Source organism: Meriones unguiculatus, chromosome 6, assembly GCF_030254825.1.
Source record: "Meriones unguiculatus strain TT.TT164.6M chromosome 6, Bangor_MerUng_6.1, whole genome shotgun sequence".
Lineage (NCBI taxonomy): Eukaryota > Metazoa > Chordata > Mammalia > Rodentia > Muridae > Meriones > Meriones unguiculatus.
In genome coordinates, this window is record NC_083354.1 from 33,848,064 (window position 1) to 33,865,440 (window position 17,377).

Sequence of the window (17,377 nt, forward strand, 5' to 3'; positions counted from 1 at the left end):
CATGACCTGAGTTGATCCTCGGGACCCTCATGGAAGAGAAAGCAGTTCCTGCAAGTTGTCCTCTGACCTCCACACACACACACACACACACACACACACACACACACACACACACACGCATTTTTCAAATAAAATAGGTCTGTTCACATGTGTGCTCTGGAGCCCGTTGGGGCTGAATAGGACCGAGTGTTGTTGCACAAATGTTTACCGAGTGAGCAATCAGAGATAACAATAACCATTAACCTAGGGTGTGCTTGTTAAACGTTTATATGTTTTGGCAAACGCCTTTTGCGCATCACTTAATTTTCCTAAGAACTCTGTAAGGTGTTCACTGCTGTAAAATGAAGGCTCAGAGACATCTGACAACTGGGCTAAGGAGCCAGCTCAACTAGTAAAGTGAGTTTGACCCCCAGAAAGGATGTTTAAAAAAAAAAAAAAAAGCCCAGTTTGGTGGTACAGTGTTGAAGCCCCACCCCACAGGTGGGCAGGTGGACAGGTGGGTCTGGGGTTGACAGCAAACAGCCCAGCCTATTTAATGAGGTCAGTGAGAGGTACTATCCCAGCAAACCAAGGTGGATGACTCTCCCTTGAGAAGTCTGGACCTTTACTTGGACATGGCTGATTTTTTTTCTAAGTGGCTCTTTCTCTCCTAATCCTTGTACTTAAGCCTATGTTAAAACATCTTCAAGAGCTGGGCAGTGCTGGCACACACCTTTAATCCCAGCACTTGGGAGGCAGAGGCAGGAGGATACCTACTAAGCCAGGCCTGGTGGTTCATGCTGTAACCCCAGGACTCTGGGAGGCCGAGGCAGGACTGAGAAGAGCTCAAAGCTGGGCTATCCGGGAAGCCTGTCTCAGCCCTCCCTGACTTCAAGGGAGTCAAAGAAGCAAACAAACCCCTCAAAAATAACAAGCATGCTCAGGATGTGAAAACACCGGGATCCGTGTGCGCTGTTGAGAATGCCTTGAAAAGCAGCATGCAGGCTCCCCAAAACATGCCAAGTGGACCTGCCGTCTGGTCTAGCAATTCTACACGTAAGCAAAACTCCGAACCCCAAAGCAAGAACTCAAAGTGTTTGTACCCCAAAGTTTACAGCACCATTCACAAAAGCTACATCTCAGAAGCAACTAAACCACTGACGAGTGGGTGGGTAAGCAGAGGAGCCAGATACAGACAAGGCAATGCCGTTCACCTGTAAAAGTGAAGAGGAATAACATTCGCAATCTCCTTCTGAAATAATAGTCTGTCAGGAGGAAATTCTGACATGTACTAGGCACGGATAAGCCGGAAGGAATTCGTTAAAGAGACACAAACTGGTTCTCAAAGAAGAGGGATGGAGCATCAGCTCAGAGGCAGAAGGCACAAAGTGGCTGCTAGGGGGTGTGTGGAAAGGGAAAATGCCCAATTACCCCTGAAGGAGACTTCCAGTTTTGCAACATGGAGGAATCACAGAATGGATGGAGTAACGGCCACACAGTGACATGAATGTGTTTGGTACTCATGATATATGTCGACTTTAAAGTGGCAAAGTTTACATTATGTGTTTTTCTACTACATAAAAGATCTATATATGTTATTCTTATGTGTATGGGTGTTTTGCCTGCATATGTGTCTATGTATCATGCATATGTGGTGCTTGTCAAGGCCAGAAGATGGTGTCTGACCTACAGGAACCAAGCCCAGGTCCTCTGCAAGAGCAGCAAGTGCTCTTAATTGCCGAGCCACTGCTCCAGCCAGCCCTGTATGCCTCTGTGTGTGTGTGTGTGTGTGTGCGTGCCTGTGTGTGTTTATGTGCATGTGTGTGTGTTGCCTCCCCAGGAAAACAAAAGCCATGTGCAGGCCCTGGGTTATTCCCCAGCATGCTTCATATCCTGGGTGAAATCATTTGCAAAACACATAGAAAACAAAGTACTCGAACCTCATTTTCTATCTAAAAGACATCAAAAATAAACAAATCAAACAAACTAGTAAAAAAAATTTAAAATAAAAGTAAAAGTGAACCAGTCACAGGAAGAGACTCTCAGCGTCGTTAGGAGGTTGAGGGTTTGAGCGCAGTGGAGTGTGCGCTCAGCGTGCACAAGGCCTTGGGTTCTATGCCCACTGCCAATACAAACAAACCCAGAAATTCCCAGCGTGATAAGATACCATTAGCCATGCAAAAGAGATGACTGTACCAAAGGCAGATAAGCAGAATATCAACAGGGGCTGTCACATGGCTGCTCGGAATCAAAACAAAACCATGGGAGAGAATGGGTATCTTGGGGCTGATGGAAACATTTTATCTTAGTCGAGATGGTGGTTTTGTGGTTGCGTTTGTCAAAACTCACAAAGCTTTGTAAACTTGTATTTCACCAAAAGGAGTGATTTTTATTTTCTGTAAATTCACCTTGATACGTACGGGAAATGTAAAGCCAATCAGGAGATCAGGCGTGACAGTGAACTGCTTTGTCTTAATACTTGGGAAGCTGAGGCAGGACTGCACGCTCCAGGCCAGCCTGGGCTATAACGGTGAGACTGTTCCAAAGAAGATGGAGGAGAAGAAAGAAGGTCTCCTGAGGAGTAGACAAATGAACTCTCCGGCTGAGGAGACAGCAAGGAAAGCACGTGGAAGCACAAAGCTGAGTGAGGTCCCACGGCCCACACACAGTTATCACCTCAGAGTTGGGGTGATGAAGGCAGGCCTCACAGCCCGGCGGGTCTGGCCTAACTAATGACAGCCAGGCTAAGCAAGAAACCCTGTCTCAGACAGCAAGGTGGTTAGGCCCCGAGGAAGCACACCTAAGGGTGATCTCTGGCCTCATCAGGCATGCACACACCCTCATAAACACCTGTACACACACGCACACATCCAGCTGGTGCTTAGACGTCAGAGTCAGCAACAATGCAGATTTTAGAACTGCTGGCAGCCACTAGACGTACTACTGTAACGAAAACAAAGGCGCGAAAGTCCTGTTTCCCGAGGAAGGGAAGCGAAAAGGCTGCCTTGGCTGAGGTCTTTGGACTCAAAGTCAACAGCTTCTTGAGCAATCCCGACACTCAGAGCCAATCTCACGACAGGCCAAGCATGGAAGCTAGGTCTTGGCTGGAATACACGGAGTAGAATCTGAAGCACGGCATGGTGGTCCCGGCCCTGCATTTATCAAGCCACATTGACAAGGTGGGGCAGTCTGCGCCTCCGGAGCCTGGAGCCTCGCCCTGCGGTCGGACTAATTTTGAGGAGTAAGAATAGCTTCAGTCACCAGATGCTCAGCCACTTCTGTTCAGTTTTTAAAGCGCTCTACAGTTCAGGGATTTGGGAACATTCTGGCAAAAAGCCTTGCTACAAATTATAATTACAAAGAAACCCTTCAGTTTTTGACTCGACACAGCTAACTGAGAAGCAACATGTGCTGTTAGCGGATTGCATAAGACTCGGTACCTATAAGGATGGCTTTTTCTTGGGCCCTGGTTCAGGGGGACTACACCAGCAGGGTTTGCAGCTGTGATTCCAAACATACAGGCCCACATCCCAACCTGGGGCTTTCAGCACTCCTGAGCCTTTGCTCTGCTCTGCCCTAGCACCAAGCTAGAAAGACAAAGTGCTTGACTCCCTGTTAAAGCACTTACGTAGTCCCAGCTTAAAAAACTATACTGAAGGAGAGAGGAAAGTCATAGTTACAGGCAAGGAGGGAAAGGCAGTGTGTGTGTGTGTGTGTGTGTGTGTGTGTGTGTGTGTGTGTGTGTGAGAGGGCACACAGTCACACGTGTGGGGGGCCTGAGGTTGACGCTGACTTGGCTGCCCACTGCCTTATTCACCGAGGCAGTGTCCCTCAGGCAGTCTGGCTGGACAGTTTGCTCTTGGGATCCCATCTCCACCTTCAGATTGCTGGAATCAGAAGCAAGCCAGCACTCCCTCTGGGCACTGACCTGGGCTCTGAGGATCAGGACTTTGGTCCTCAGGTTTGTGCAACAAGTGCTTCTTCCATTGTGCCATCTTCCCAGCCCAAGGAGGGAGATTTTTAAAAGCCTCTCTTCCTCTCTCCCCGCAACCCCACATCCATGCCCCGCTCTGAGGAGTAAGAATTGAAGACACGGAAAATAAGTTCTAAGGTGTACATTATGATTTCAATATTACCCAAGGGGATTCTTCCGTTGCCCTTTCCAGCAGCCAGACACCACTGTCTCTTCCAAACATGATGGAGGGAGATTTATATCTCCCTCTGTGTGTGTGTGTGTGTGTGTGTGTGTGTGTGTGTAGACTCACTTGGCGCCAGTTCCTTCCTGTCCTCTACCACTTTCTGGCCAAAGGTCCAGTGACCCGTCAGCCCTTTCACATGACTCTTTCCTTCACAGCCATTTGCCCCTCAGCAGCAGAAAAAGAAAAAAAGCAACATCTAAGGTGTGTGGGTCTCAAAAGGGGTGTCTCCCCATCAGGGGATGCTCCAGCAAATCACCCGGAGGCAAGTCGCTGGGGCTCAGGACCTACTTCCAAGGCAGTCACTAACTATGTGCACTAAATCCAGATACACCGTTCCATGCTGGCCCCATGAAGGCCCTTCTGTTTACTTAAGTGGAAGAGTTTCTTAACTGAGAAATAAAATTACAGATATGCGGCTGAACATTCTCACTAACCAAACAGACAGCAGGCTAAAAAAAACACATCTGCACTGGGATACTGCAGAATTTGGAGCTTAAGTTTCAGGTGAAGGCCAAAGCTTATGAAGTAACCCTTTCAAATAGCTGGAGTCACAGTCCCACTGATCTGGATTTGACTTTAGACTTAATTCATTCTTATCTTTTTGCTCTTTTTTGTTTTGTTGCTTTTATGGACAAAGTCTAACTATGTTGCTCTGGCTGGCTTGGAACTCTCTCTTTAGAACAGGCCAGCCGCAAACTCACAGAGATCTGCCTTCCTCTGCCGCCCAAGTGCTAGGATTAAAGGCGTGCACCACCACACCCAGCTATAAATTTTTAAGATATAGAAAGCACCAAGAGAATCTGCACTATGCAATATTGAAATAAATCTTTATTTAAAAAAACATAAACATTTGGGGCTGAAGAGATGGGTCAGTGGTTGGGCGCACTGGCTGCTTTGCAGAGGACTTGGGTTCTGGTCTCAGCAGGCACTCGCAGACTCACAACCTTCTGTAACTCCAGCTGAAGGAGATCCCACACCCTCTGTGGCCTCTGTGGACACCAGGCATGCAAGTGGTGCACAGACACACATGCAGGCAAAACATCTGTGCACACAAAATAATCAATTTCTTACATTTATTTATTTATTTCAAGGGCAGGCACACAGTATATACATGGAGGTCAGGGGGTAAGGTTCAGGAGTTGGTTCCCTCCTTCTACCTTATGGGGTCCTGGGGACCAAATTCAGGTTGTCAGGCTGGTGGAAGGCATCTCTATCCACTGAGCCAACCTGCCCACCCTTGAAATAAAACCGTTAAAATGACAATTTTCCAACTCTAGTCTTTAAAGTATGCAACGTGGCTGGTCTTGGTGGTGCTCGCCTGTTACCTCAGTACTAAGGAGCAAGAGTGGCAATCTCAGAGCCAATCTGGAAACGGGGTGGCATGGGAGTGGGGGGTGGGGGTGGAAAGCCTTAGCATCAAGAACTTAGAATAAACAGAAACTTAGAATTAAAAGGCACAACGACTGGGGGCCGAGGAGCCACCTAACTGGGGAAAGCCCTCACCACACACGTGTGAGGACCAGAGCTCAGATTTCCCAGCAGCCACGTGACTTATTCACAATCCCAGTGCAAGGAGGTGAAGGCGGGGCCTCCCCACAGTGAAAGGGCTGGCTAGGTTAGAAAAATGAGTGTGGGGGGGGGGGAGTGAGAGACCCCGCTGCGAGGTAAGCTCATGAGGCCATGCGCACACCGCGCAACACACACACACACACACACACACACACACACACAAACACACGTGATGAAATATCCCCGTGGAGAGGTTCTAGAGCAGAATGGAGTCAGTAAAATCAATAAGCGAGGAGAGAATAATAGAAATTACCCAATTTGAACAACAAGAGGTTGAACAACAAGAAGAAAACTCACCCAAACGGGACTGACTAACCCCTGGGCTACAGGAACAGGCAGCAACATCGGAGGCTGGGGAGACAGCTCAGCAGTTAGGAACCAGCTGTCCCATTCCCAGCCCACACTGCGGCTTGCTCTACTCTGCCGGTTTCAGAGGGCCCCACGCCCTCTTCTGGCCTCCACAGGCACCAGGCACACCTGTGGTGCACACACATACATGCAGGCAAAACACCCATAACATGAAATAAAGATAACTAAATCTAAATTAAAACAAAATAGGATCTTGGTGTCACTGGCATCTCAGGGGACAGTATGGATGGGGCTGAAAAGGGACTTAAGGAAATAATGGCTGAAAACTTCCCAAATTTGGCAAGAGACATACAGCCAAGAAGCAAAATAAACAGGAAACAGACTAATCCAAAGAAATCCACGGACGCATCACAATTAAACTAATGAAAACTAACGGTTAAATAGCCACTTTGGAAAACAGTTCAGCAGCTTCCTTTAAAACTAAACTCAATCACCTACCATAACAACCTCATTTGGGTATTCGCACAATTGAATCGAAAACTCAGACTCAGTTGTTCATAGTGATCCTGTTCATTTTGTTAAGCTCGGAAGCATCTTGCTGTCCTTCCATAAGGGAAGGACGATGAAACTGTGATACATCTTCAGGGCGCAGTATTGCTCAACACTAAACGGACTTGAGGTGATGGGGAAGGTAGCCCCGCTGTGAAGTGTTTGCAGGGCAGGCATGAAGACCTGAGTTCCATCACCAGAACCCGGACTAAACATCCGGACTAAACAGGCCGTGTGCCTGTAATCCGGGCACTGGATGGGCAGAGAGAGGCAGATTCCTAGATTCAGGGGCCACAGCCTAGCCTAATTGGTGAGCTCCAGGCCAATAAGAGACCCTGCCTCAAATGCAAAGCAAGCAGCTCCTGAAGAAAGACATTGGAGACTGACCTCTGGTCCTCACATCCACCTGCACATACAAGCACGCGCACCCACATGCATGTATGTACATGCAAATATGCATGCATCTATGCGTGTACACGCACGTAGAGAGAAATGAATTCTTTTTATAAAATTATTTTATTTGTAATCACATACAAACACACACCTGTGTGTACGTGTGTGTGTGTGTGTGTGTGTGTATTGTGTGCATGCACACACCATAGAAAACAGAAGTCAGATCCCTTGGAGCTGAAGTTACAGGTATTTGTGAGCCACTGGAAATGGATGCTGGGATCTGAACTCTGGTCCTCTGATAGAACAGTAAGCACTCTTAACTTCTAAGCCATCTCTGCAAGGCAAAAACCAAATGTTAAACCCTTACAAGACTTGCAGGAAACCTACATGCATTTTGAATGAAGAAAGCCAATTTGCAAAGGCTACCTGCTCTGAGACTCCAACCGGGTAGTCTGCTACAAAAGGCAGTAAAAAAGATGAGCGGTGGCCAGAGGCCAGGGGCTGGGCAGGATGGAGGATGCAGAAGGGCTTTCGGGCTGTGGAATCATTCTGTTAGCCGCGTTAGCAGTGAGCACGTATCACCGCACCTTCTTCTACACCCAGAAAACATCCAGTGGCGACAGGGAGCCCTAACTCGTACTGCTTGTGCTGGCTGATAACAAGACAACAGGGCCACAGACTGCAATCAGTGCAGCTCGCTGGAAGCTGACGGTGGGGGAGGAGACGCACACTCAGCACCGGCTGTGTCCGGCTCTCTGCTCAGTTTGGCCGTGAACCTGATGCTGTTCTAAACATCAGAGTCGGCTGGAGAGATGGCTCAGCAGTTAAGAGCACTGGCTGCCCTTCCAGAGGACCCGGGTTTAATTCCCAGCACTCACACGGCAGCTCACCACTGTCTGCAACTCGAAGGTCTGACACCCTCACACAAACATACATACAGGTGAATCACCAATGCACATAAAATAAAAATAAATGAATTATTAACAATCACATGGAACTGAAAATATAAAAATTTGACAGAATTGCTTCAGCAGCATTCAGAAGTATGTGGCACTAAACACAGTTATTAGGAAAGCAAAATAATAATTAATAATAATAATCTGGGTCTTTGAACGTCTCAAGAACAGGGGCAACACAAAACAGACCCAAACCAAATAGCAGGAAGAAGTTAATAAAATTAAACACAGACAATAGAGGAAAAAAATGGACAAAAACCAAGGAAACTGAGATGCCCTTTGCAAGACTGACAAAATATAATACTACGGAACCACAAATGACCACTGGCCTCATTGTTACTGTTCTGTACACATCAGGAAGATGGCAAAGGAACAAACACTACAGATGAGATGGCTCTGAGGTTAAGAGCACTGTCTGCTCTCCCAGAGGTCCCGAGTTCAATTCCCAGCACCCAGATGGTAGCTCACAACCATCTATAGTGAGATCTGAGGCACACACGCAAATATTGTATACATAATAAATAAATTAATTAATTAAAAAAATACTAGGGGTGGCTTGACACTCAGACATCTCGTCACCTTAAATGAGATGCATTGATACTCATCCTATCACAAGTTTTCCTATGTGGAAGAGGGCATTTAAAGAGCTCCACAAACCCTGAAAAAAATTGAGTTTGGAGATTTAAAAACTGCCCCAAGGAAATCTCCAGGCCCGGGTGATTTCCATGGAGAATGAACACCAAATTCCACACAACTGGTCGTAATTCATGAGGTTGATATCAAACCAGGAAAAGACAGCATAGGTGAAAATAAATCAGTAAAAGTACAGAGAGTGTCACTCACAGATAAGAGTTTATCAACTCATAGAAAAGTTACACAACACAAGCAAAGTTTATTCAAGGATGTCAAGCTGGTTCCATATTCAAAAGTCAGTATGTAGTGTCATTAGCTAGCATGACTGCACTCATACATCCAGAAAAAGCTTAAGGAAACTTCAATATCTACAAAACTCAGAGGAGCCAGGATGGAAAGGAACTAACGTCACCAACCCAAGGAATCAAAAATCTAACAACTGATAGTGTATTATTGGTGAAAGATAACGGTTTCATCCTCAGACTGGGAGCTGCTCTGATTTGAATGACAACATCCCCTCGATCTCAGGCATTTGAACTCTCGGTGCTCAGCTGGTGACACTGTTTGTGGAGGTTGAGATGGCACAGCCTGGCAGTGGGCTTTGACCTAAAAAGCCTCACACCTGCTTCCAACTATCTGCCTGCTTCCCTCGTGGGGCTGAAGATGTGAGCGCTCAGCTTCCTGTTCCTGCCGCCAGGCCTGATGCTTGCTGCCACACACTCACATTGTGAGGGACTCTTATCCCTCTGGAACTATTAACTGCAAATAAACTTTCAAGCTTGGCAAGAACAGAAGAGTATGACAGGAGCAAGCAAAGACACCCATTCATCCCTGTCCGTTAATTAATATACTGTTCCAAGTTCTAGTCAGGGTTATAAAGCAAGAAAAAAATGTTAAACGCAGATCTGAAGAAGAAAAAATAAATATTCTTATATGTTCATAGCAAATCAGTGAGCTCAACAAAGACACAGGATACAAGATAAGTATACAACACCAGCTTTTTGTCTGTATGCTAACGAGGACATCCAAATCAGGGTTCCTAACTGCCTGAAGAGGAGAACACAGAGCAGCACTAATAGAACTTGTTTACCGAAGAGTCAGCCCATGCCTGGCTTTTCACATGAGCTGGGACTGGAACTCATGACCTCGTGCTTTTGGAGTAAGCATTCTTGTTTGGTTTGGTTTTGTTCTTTTGAGACAGGGTTTCTCTGTGTAGCCCTGGCTGTCCTGGGACTCACTCTGTAGACCAGGCTGGCCTTGAACTCACAGAGATCTACCTGCCTCTGCCTCCTGAGTGCTGGGATTAAAGGCATGGGCCACCACCACCTGGCTGGAGTAAGCATTCTCAACAGCTGTGCCACCTTCTCAGCTCCTGTTCTCAAGCCAAACTTCTCTGTGTCCTTGTTTAAAATCTGCTGTGTATATTTGTGTGGGTCTGTTTTTTGAGTTCTGTGGCTTACTCCTCTATTTCTTCACCTGCACCATTTAACCTTAATCTATAATGAGTTATCACTGCCTATCTATAGGAACGTGATGACAGCGCTAGGGAGATGATGGCTTGGTAGGTACGAGTGTACAAGCTTGAGAAGCCAAGCTCTAATCCTCAGCACCCACATAAGACGCCAGATGTAGCTGCACAAGTCTGTAAGGCAAGCGCTGCACGTGGCAGAACCATGAGGGTGGCAGGGACTTGGTCACCAGCCTGGGTCAGTGAGAAACCCTGTCTCAAGGGAACGAAGCAGAGTGGCAAAAGGAGGGCATACCACACACACAGGCAAATAAGACAATTTTTAAAATTTTTTTTTAAAACAGCATTTTAAAAAACAATTTCTAAAATATTCGAGAGGATTTAGAGAGATAGATGCCTTATACTTGTAATTAAGAAAGCAAAATGGTATGCTTGCTCAAGGAAATAGTAGTTTATTTTTTGAAAAAAAGTAAATAAACTTGTGACCATCACATGACCTAGTAACTGTACTGACGTGTGTATATTTACCCCCCCCACACACAAAAAAAAAAACCCGAGGCTTTAAGTTTACATAAAAATGTTCACATGTGTTTAAAGCAGCTTTATTCAAAATACCGCAAATCTTGAAATAACCCAGAATATCTTCAGAGAATGAGCAATCAAACTGTGCTAGCTTCACACCACTGACTATTACACAGCAACGAAAAAGAAAAGGCCAAATAGTAACATGAGCAGCAGCCAAATGACTCACACTGAGGGAAAGAGCAAACGGAAAAGATCACCTAGCTCACACTTCTGCAATCACATTCTAGAAACAGAAAACAGATTAGGGGTTGCCAGTTGGCTAAGGAGGGTGAGGTGGAGGAGGGGGGTCGGGGGGGCTAGAAAGGGCACTGCCTTTCCGTCAGGGAACTTCTATCTGGATAGAGTTCTGCTCAACATTTTGCCTGTGAAACTGTTCAAGGTCTTGCCAGAGGATCCCTGCAGAGGATACAGGGTCTCTGGGCTCCTCCCCCTCCCCACCCCCCATTTCCTTCTTTCCTCTTTGAAGGGTCCTGCCACAGGTTAGCCTGAATCTGTGATCTGGGTCTCCAGAGTTCAGGGTGCAGAGGTACAGGCCACCGCATCTGACTCTGTGTGATTTCTTATAAATTTAAGCCAGGAGTGGAGAACACACCCTTAATCCCTGTACTCGTGGGCAGAGGCAGGGGCCCCTGAGCTTGTGGCCAGCCTTGTCTACACAGGGAGCTCCAGGCCAGACAAGGCTACTTGGGAGACTCTGTCTCAACAACAACAACCACCACAAAAAGTTTAATAAAAAACAAAAACAAAAAACAAACAAAAAAAACCCAAACCTAACTAACGGGGCCCACTGACACATGACTGCAGCCCCAGCACAGGAGAGGTGAACGCTCCACAGACAGTTCCTGGGCAGCCCACACTTGCTGACAGCCTGTCTCACATCCGCTCCCCAAAATGTTAATCTGAACCTTCCTTCAATCGATCCTGTCATCCGAAACGATTGCTGCTTATAAGAGCCTTTTCTTAGCTGTGAGAATGTCAGCACCTCCGAAGCTGGAGGTTCTGAATTATAACTAAAAGCTGCTCTTCCAGAGAACTGGGTTCCAGTCGCCAGCACCTCCATGGCCATGTACAACTGTGATTCCATCCTCAGTGCAACTTCCTCTTCCGGCCTCAGCATGCCCTGCACGCACTCGGCACACACGCATACGTGTAGGTGAAACACTCATACACGCGAAACCGAACTTTAGAAATTTAAAATTATATTTTATAAAGACTAAGGGCCACAAACATTTGTGAGAAGCGGGCTGAGCACTGTGGGCCCGGATGTCTGCAGAAACACACCTGCCACAGTAATCCTCAGCAAACCCACTAGCTCACAGAACAATGAGCTTTTCGGCCAGCTCTGAAAATGTTTTGGGTAATTTTGCACATTTATTGAGGTTTCTTGGGGTTTGCTTTGTTATTGTACAATTCCTTCAAAATAGTTCTCTCCAAAGGGCTAGGGGAAATGTCCTTTCTTAGTTTAGAAGAGAAATCCATAAAACATAAGCACATTTTCATCAATGTTTCAACAAAGTGGCAAAGCTCCCTCACTTGCCACTCAGCCTTCGCCCCAGACAGACCCATCCCTGTGCGTTCATGTCCTCACAGATTATTTTTTATTTCTAGACATTTGTTCAGTTCTGTGTATTTGATTTTAACTGAGATATCAACATACTGTTATGTTATTCTTGAAATGTCTTCCTTTGAAATGTCCCAGAAAGTCACGTGACCGTATGTCACAGAAAGTCACGTGCCTGCCTATTCAGGCGTAATTTAACTCCTCCATTCCAGCAATCTGGTAGCACTTGTTCTGCAGGGCTGAGGCCCCGCTGTCCAACCTTATCTGCCTGTTGACTCGGGATGGCTGGAAATGCTGCTACCACGAGCCACGCAGCCAGCAGCATCATCCGTGTGCTGTCTCTGAGTGCAAATGAGGTGAGTCTTCTGTGACAGAAACACAGAAGTACGCCTGGCTCTGAGGACACAGCCAGCGCTGGGGCCAGCGGCACCCACCACTTGTTCCCTCTACCTCTGGTCTTCTCTCCTTCCTACGAGGGCTAGACATGCTGCAGAGTTAATTTCCCTGATTTCACTCGAGGCTAAGGGAGGCCATGTGACCCAGTTCTGGCCAACTAAACATGAACAAAAGTTTACTGAGCGGTCCCTGGGAATGCCCTGCTTTCCAGGTAAGAGGGATAAATGTGAAATCATCTCTTTTCCTACCCTGAGGGTGACTGAGGGGTTGCACACAGGATGCAGCATGGGATGGTGCTGGCACCCACATCAGGGCTGTTTAATGAACGCCACAGCAGCCAGACACTTCAAAGGAGGAGCTGGCTCAGGCTGCAGGAAGCCTGGTTTTCTCTTACTTGCAGCCAAAAGCATTCTCACACTTTCAGCACTGAATTACTCTTTAAAATGCCTGCACTCATGGGGATGGAGAGACGGCTGAATGGTTAAGAGCACTGGTTGATCCTATAGATCTGGGGATCAGTTACAGCACGCATGTGGTGGCTCACAACCATCTGTAACTCCAGATCCAGGGGATCAAACACCCTCTTCTGGCCTCCACAGGTACCAGGCATACTCGAAGACACACACGCAGGCAGAACACCCATGCACAGGAAACAAAAATAAGTCTTAAGAAAAATCTGTACTATTTTTTTAAAAATTATTTTTTTCCAACTCTACTGAGAGGACCCAATGCCAAACATCTATCTGCTTTGAGCACAGGCAGCCACTCAGACGTTTAGCAAAAAAGATGTGACGGCGGCAGCTCACAGATCCCCTATCAAAGTTTTCTTCTCATGACTTTCTCGTTTCTGTCTCATGTCTACTTTCCTAAGTGCTACGTGACAGCCCAGTAGGAACGGTTAGACGGACGGGGGAAATTGTTCCTTGCAGGCTTACACTATTAATCCAGTCACACACAATGGGAAGGGACAGGCCCAGAGCGACAGGCTGAGTGGCAGTGACACTCATCCCTGAGTGGAGCACCGTCGCATGTGTCGGGAGGTAATTCGGCTCGCTGCTGGCACACCAAACTTCCTCCGAGAGCCCACACCGAACGGAAGGTGTGTGGAGCGGTGGCGCCCTGGTTCGTGGGTGGATTCCTCAAGGTACCTCACCTTTCCTCCCTCCAGTCAAACCCCAGGGGTCACCGTCAGACTAAATAATGACAGCGCACGTTTAAGACCATCAATCTCTCTCTTGCCACAGACACTTCCAAATCATGGCAGACCAAATATTTAACAACAAAATGATTGCTTGTCAGAATTTAAATTATGCAAAATATGTCCCTCTGCCTATCTGAAGGTATCATCGGCATACTTAACCTAGAAGCACCGCTGAACCTGTTTGGTAGTTTATTATTCTAAAGAAGCTGTTTCAAAATCCGATTCTCAGAAATAAAATGAAGCAGGGAGGGGCATGAGTTGGAGAGGGATGGGGGCGTTGGGGTGGGTATGATCAAGATACATTGGGTATGGCTGTCACAGAACAAAATTAAAAAAAAAAGAAAAAATCGATTCTCAAGTATTCTGTTATACTACAACTGATCAAAGTTATATTAATTTTTTGGAGTAAACACAAACTCATTTTGGTGGGATTTTTAATGCTTGTACTAGGCCAGGCAGCTCACCAAAAGACAGCAGGCAAGGAATTCTCATCAGTTAACAAGTAACCAACCTGACACTCAAAACAAACGAAATAGGCTGCTAGCTGTGAAAAGCCTGTCCAGAACAGGCCAGAGCAGGCACCGTCAGGAGCGTCGCAAGGCTTGGCTCTTCTGTAGACCCACTCTGCTTCAGGAATCTGAACACCGGGTGGGGAGGGGAGCCTGAAAACCTGCCTGCTCCCCGGGTGAGGTGGGAGCAGGGGTGTGCCCCGGAGCTGAGAAGTCTTCCCTAGCACCCTGCAACAAGAGCTGAGGGCTCCTCTCATAAAGTCCCCCGCAGTGGGGAACACCGCTCACCAAGCTTTCTTCGTGTCCCCTTCCAAGTCCCTCCCTGAGGGGTCATGCTCAGCCAGGGCCTCAAGAACTCAGGCTCTTATGGTGGGACCAGAGAGGCACTACCCAAGTATGGGAGTCACGCCATTCCCTCGTGTGGGTGTTTTAAAGACCATGTACAGGGCACAAAAGACTTCCGGGGAGACTTTATTTTACATTGAGAGACCCTGTAGACACAGGTGATGTTCAGTCGCCAGAAACGGGATGGCACATCCCTACCCGAGGGGGTCTCTGGAGGTTCTCTATATTACCCGGTGGGCACGCCCAGGGGTCCTAGCCTGGGGAGTGGTGAATCCCTCCTCCCACTCTCGGCCTACTTCCCAGGAGGGCTGCATTCTGCTCACTGCACAGGCAGAAGGCAGATGCGGTGTGTGCCGTGTGCGCGCTCTTCTCCAGTGCCTGTGGTGGCCAGCCCAGCTCTGGAGGGGCACAGCGGTCCTTAGGGAGTGGAGGGGGTGCCGGTGTTTACACTGCACATGGCAGAAGGACAGCTAAGCAGGAGTCGGCTGCCCGAACAAACCAAGCCAGATTGGTTGGCTCTTCAAACAGCCTGTCCAAGCAGCAGGACGCAGCGACTCCAGCACTTGTGAGAGGACGTCAGTTCTCGAAGAGGTCAGTCAACACACCACGAAAACGAGCAAACACCGAACAGAGAGAGGGAGTGGGGCCGGACTGTGGCCCCCAACAAACCAGGCACTGAAGGGCCTGCGGGGCCGGGCCAGCCCCCCACAGCCCCCCACAGCTCCCCACAGCCCCCCCCACGGGGACGGCTCTAACAGCCTGAGTTTCCAAGCTGGGCTCCGAGCTCCCTCCACCCACAAGAGGCCTGAGATGCCTCGGAGTTCCTGACAGGCTGGTGGGCGGCTGCGAGACGAGAGCTAAAAAGGAAGTGTGCACATGGGCCTGGACGTGTGCGGTGCTGTGCGGTCAGCACTGCTCCTCCCCTCGCTCTTCCACTTGCACAACCAACGAACTATTCTCAAGCCACGGCCTCGCTGCGCTGTGCACGCATAGGCACGAGCATGCGCACACTCGTGTACACGGGTTCTCGGTCAGAGGCCGATGAGCACACACCCTTACAGAGAGATGAAGCGCACCCAGCGTGCCAGTTGGGTAGCGTAGGCACATAATCACCCCCCCCCCCCCAACTCCATCAGGAGTAACAGGCAGCGTCCACAGGCAGCCTCAGGCTCTGCACACGCTTCACCGCCTCCCAGGCAGATGCACACAGACCTCCACAGAGTGCACAAACTCACAGCCCGTCAGGAACACACCCGGTCTGTTAGAAGCACACCCGCCCTGACCAGCTCTCAGTTGGCCTGCGCGTACCCGTAGGTGCACGCACAACCTGTCACAGGCACTGCCTGCACACTTGAAACAGCTCGGTGCAGAGCACACGCCGGATCCCAACTTCTCGGCCGCTCGCGCACGCTCACACGAGCTCAGCTGGCACACGCACCCTCGAAGCCTCCCTCTGCTCCAGGCGCACCCCACACCCACGCACCCTCCGGGCCCGGTGCACCCCTCCCCCCACGCCCGTGCGGGCGCACCCGCCAACTCCGGCGACGCAGGGTGCGCTCACGCCCGCCCCCCCACGCCCCGCGGCAGCTGCCCGCGCACCCCCCTCACCTTTTTCGCCCGCGGCGGTAGAGCGGGCCTCGTCCTCCTTGGGGTTGGTCACCTGGGTGATGATGGCCGGACCGTCCATGGGTGCGCGCCGCGCCGGCCGCCCGCAGGCCCGGCCCCCCGCAGGCTGGGCGCGGGGGGCGCGCGGGGGCGCGGCGCAGGGGGCGCGCAGGGGCGCGGCGCGGTGGGGCGCGCCCGCCGCCCGGCCCCGCGCTCCGAGAGAGGCGGCCGGGGCCCGCGCCCCAGCTCCCGCCGCCGCCGCCGCCGCCGCTGGGCTGGAGCGGCCGCCGCCTCGTCAGCATGAACCCCGGAGCCGCGCCCGGGAGAGCTGCGCTCGGGGAGGCGGAGCGGGAGGCCCGGCGCCGCGGGAAGCGCGAGCGGGCGGCGGAGGGAAGGAGCGAGCGCCGAGCTAGGGCGGGAGGGCGGGAGAGAGGGAGCGCGGGAGGGAGGGCGGGAGGGAAGCGAGGAGGGCGGGCGGGTGGGTGTGTCCCGGCCCGAGGACTGGCCTCTGCAGCCTCCGGCGCTGCCCGCCCGCCCGCCCGCCTGCGGGGGAGAGGGGTGCGGGGCCGAGTCGGGGGCACCGCGCGCGGGGTGTGGTCTGGGGCCGAGGGCCCTGGCGCGCGCGCGCGGGGCGCAGGGGGCCTCGGGGTAGGTGGAGGGGGGTGCGGTGGAGCCTGGGAGAAGGAGCAGGCTCCGCGATCGGGGTGTGGGCCGCGGAGTGCACGGGCGGGGAACGCTCGATCGGAGGCCTGGGGTGCAGCGAGATCACCGGCTGAGGCCCGGGAAGGTCTATGCACCCGGAGGCCCGACCCCGTGGACACATTTGCAATCGGTTGCGGGTTCTGGGTGAGGGACGGCCTGACGCTGGACCCGGGAAGGGAGGGTTCCGCAGGGGTACGGGGGCGAGGCCGCAGAGGGGTTCGGGAGCGGAGTTGGGGTGGTGTCGAGCTAGGCTGTGCGGTGAAGCGTAGGGGCAGCCGGGCCCGGGATGGGAAGGGGGTGTGAGGTGCACGGAGGGTCTGCAGACCCGGCCCGTACCGGGAAGTCCGCATAAGCTGTGGGGATGAGAGTCGGGGTGCGCGAGGAACAGTGTGTCCTCGAGGCTAGACCTCTTGGCACG

The 17,377-nt window shown here is 50.4% G+C and overlaps 1 protein-coding gene across 1 annotated transcript in view; it reads right to left on the reverse strand.

The window, feature by feature from the left end:
- Positions 1-16,419, reverse strand: part of Ctdspl (CTD small phosphatase like) — a 113,476-nt gene extending 97,057 nt beyond the window's left edge. The window contains exon 1 of the mRNA XM_021648030.2: positions 16,261-16,419. Coding sequence (XP_021503705.1) covers positions 16,261-16,339 — 79 coding nt within the window. The 5' untranslated portion in view covers positions 16,340-16,419. The remainder of the gene's footprint in view (positions 1-16,260) is intronic.
- Between the last annotated feature and the right edge of the window lie 958 nt (positions 16,420-17,377).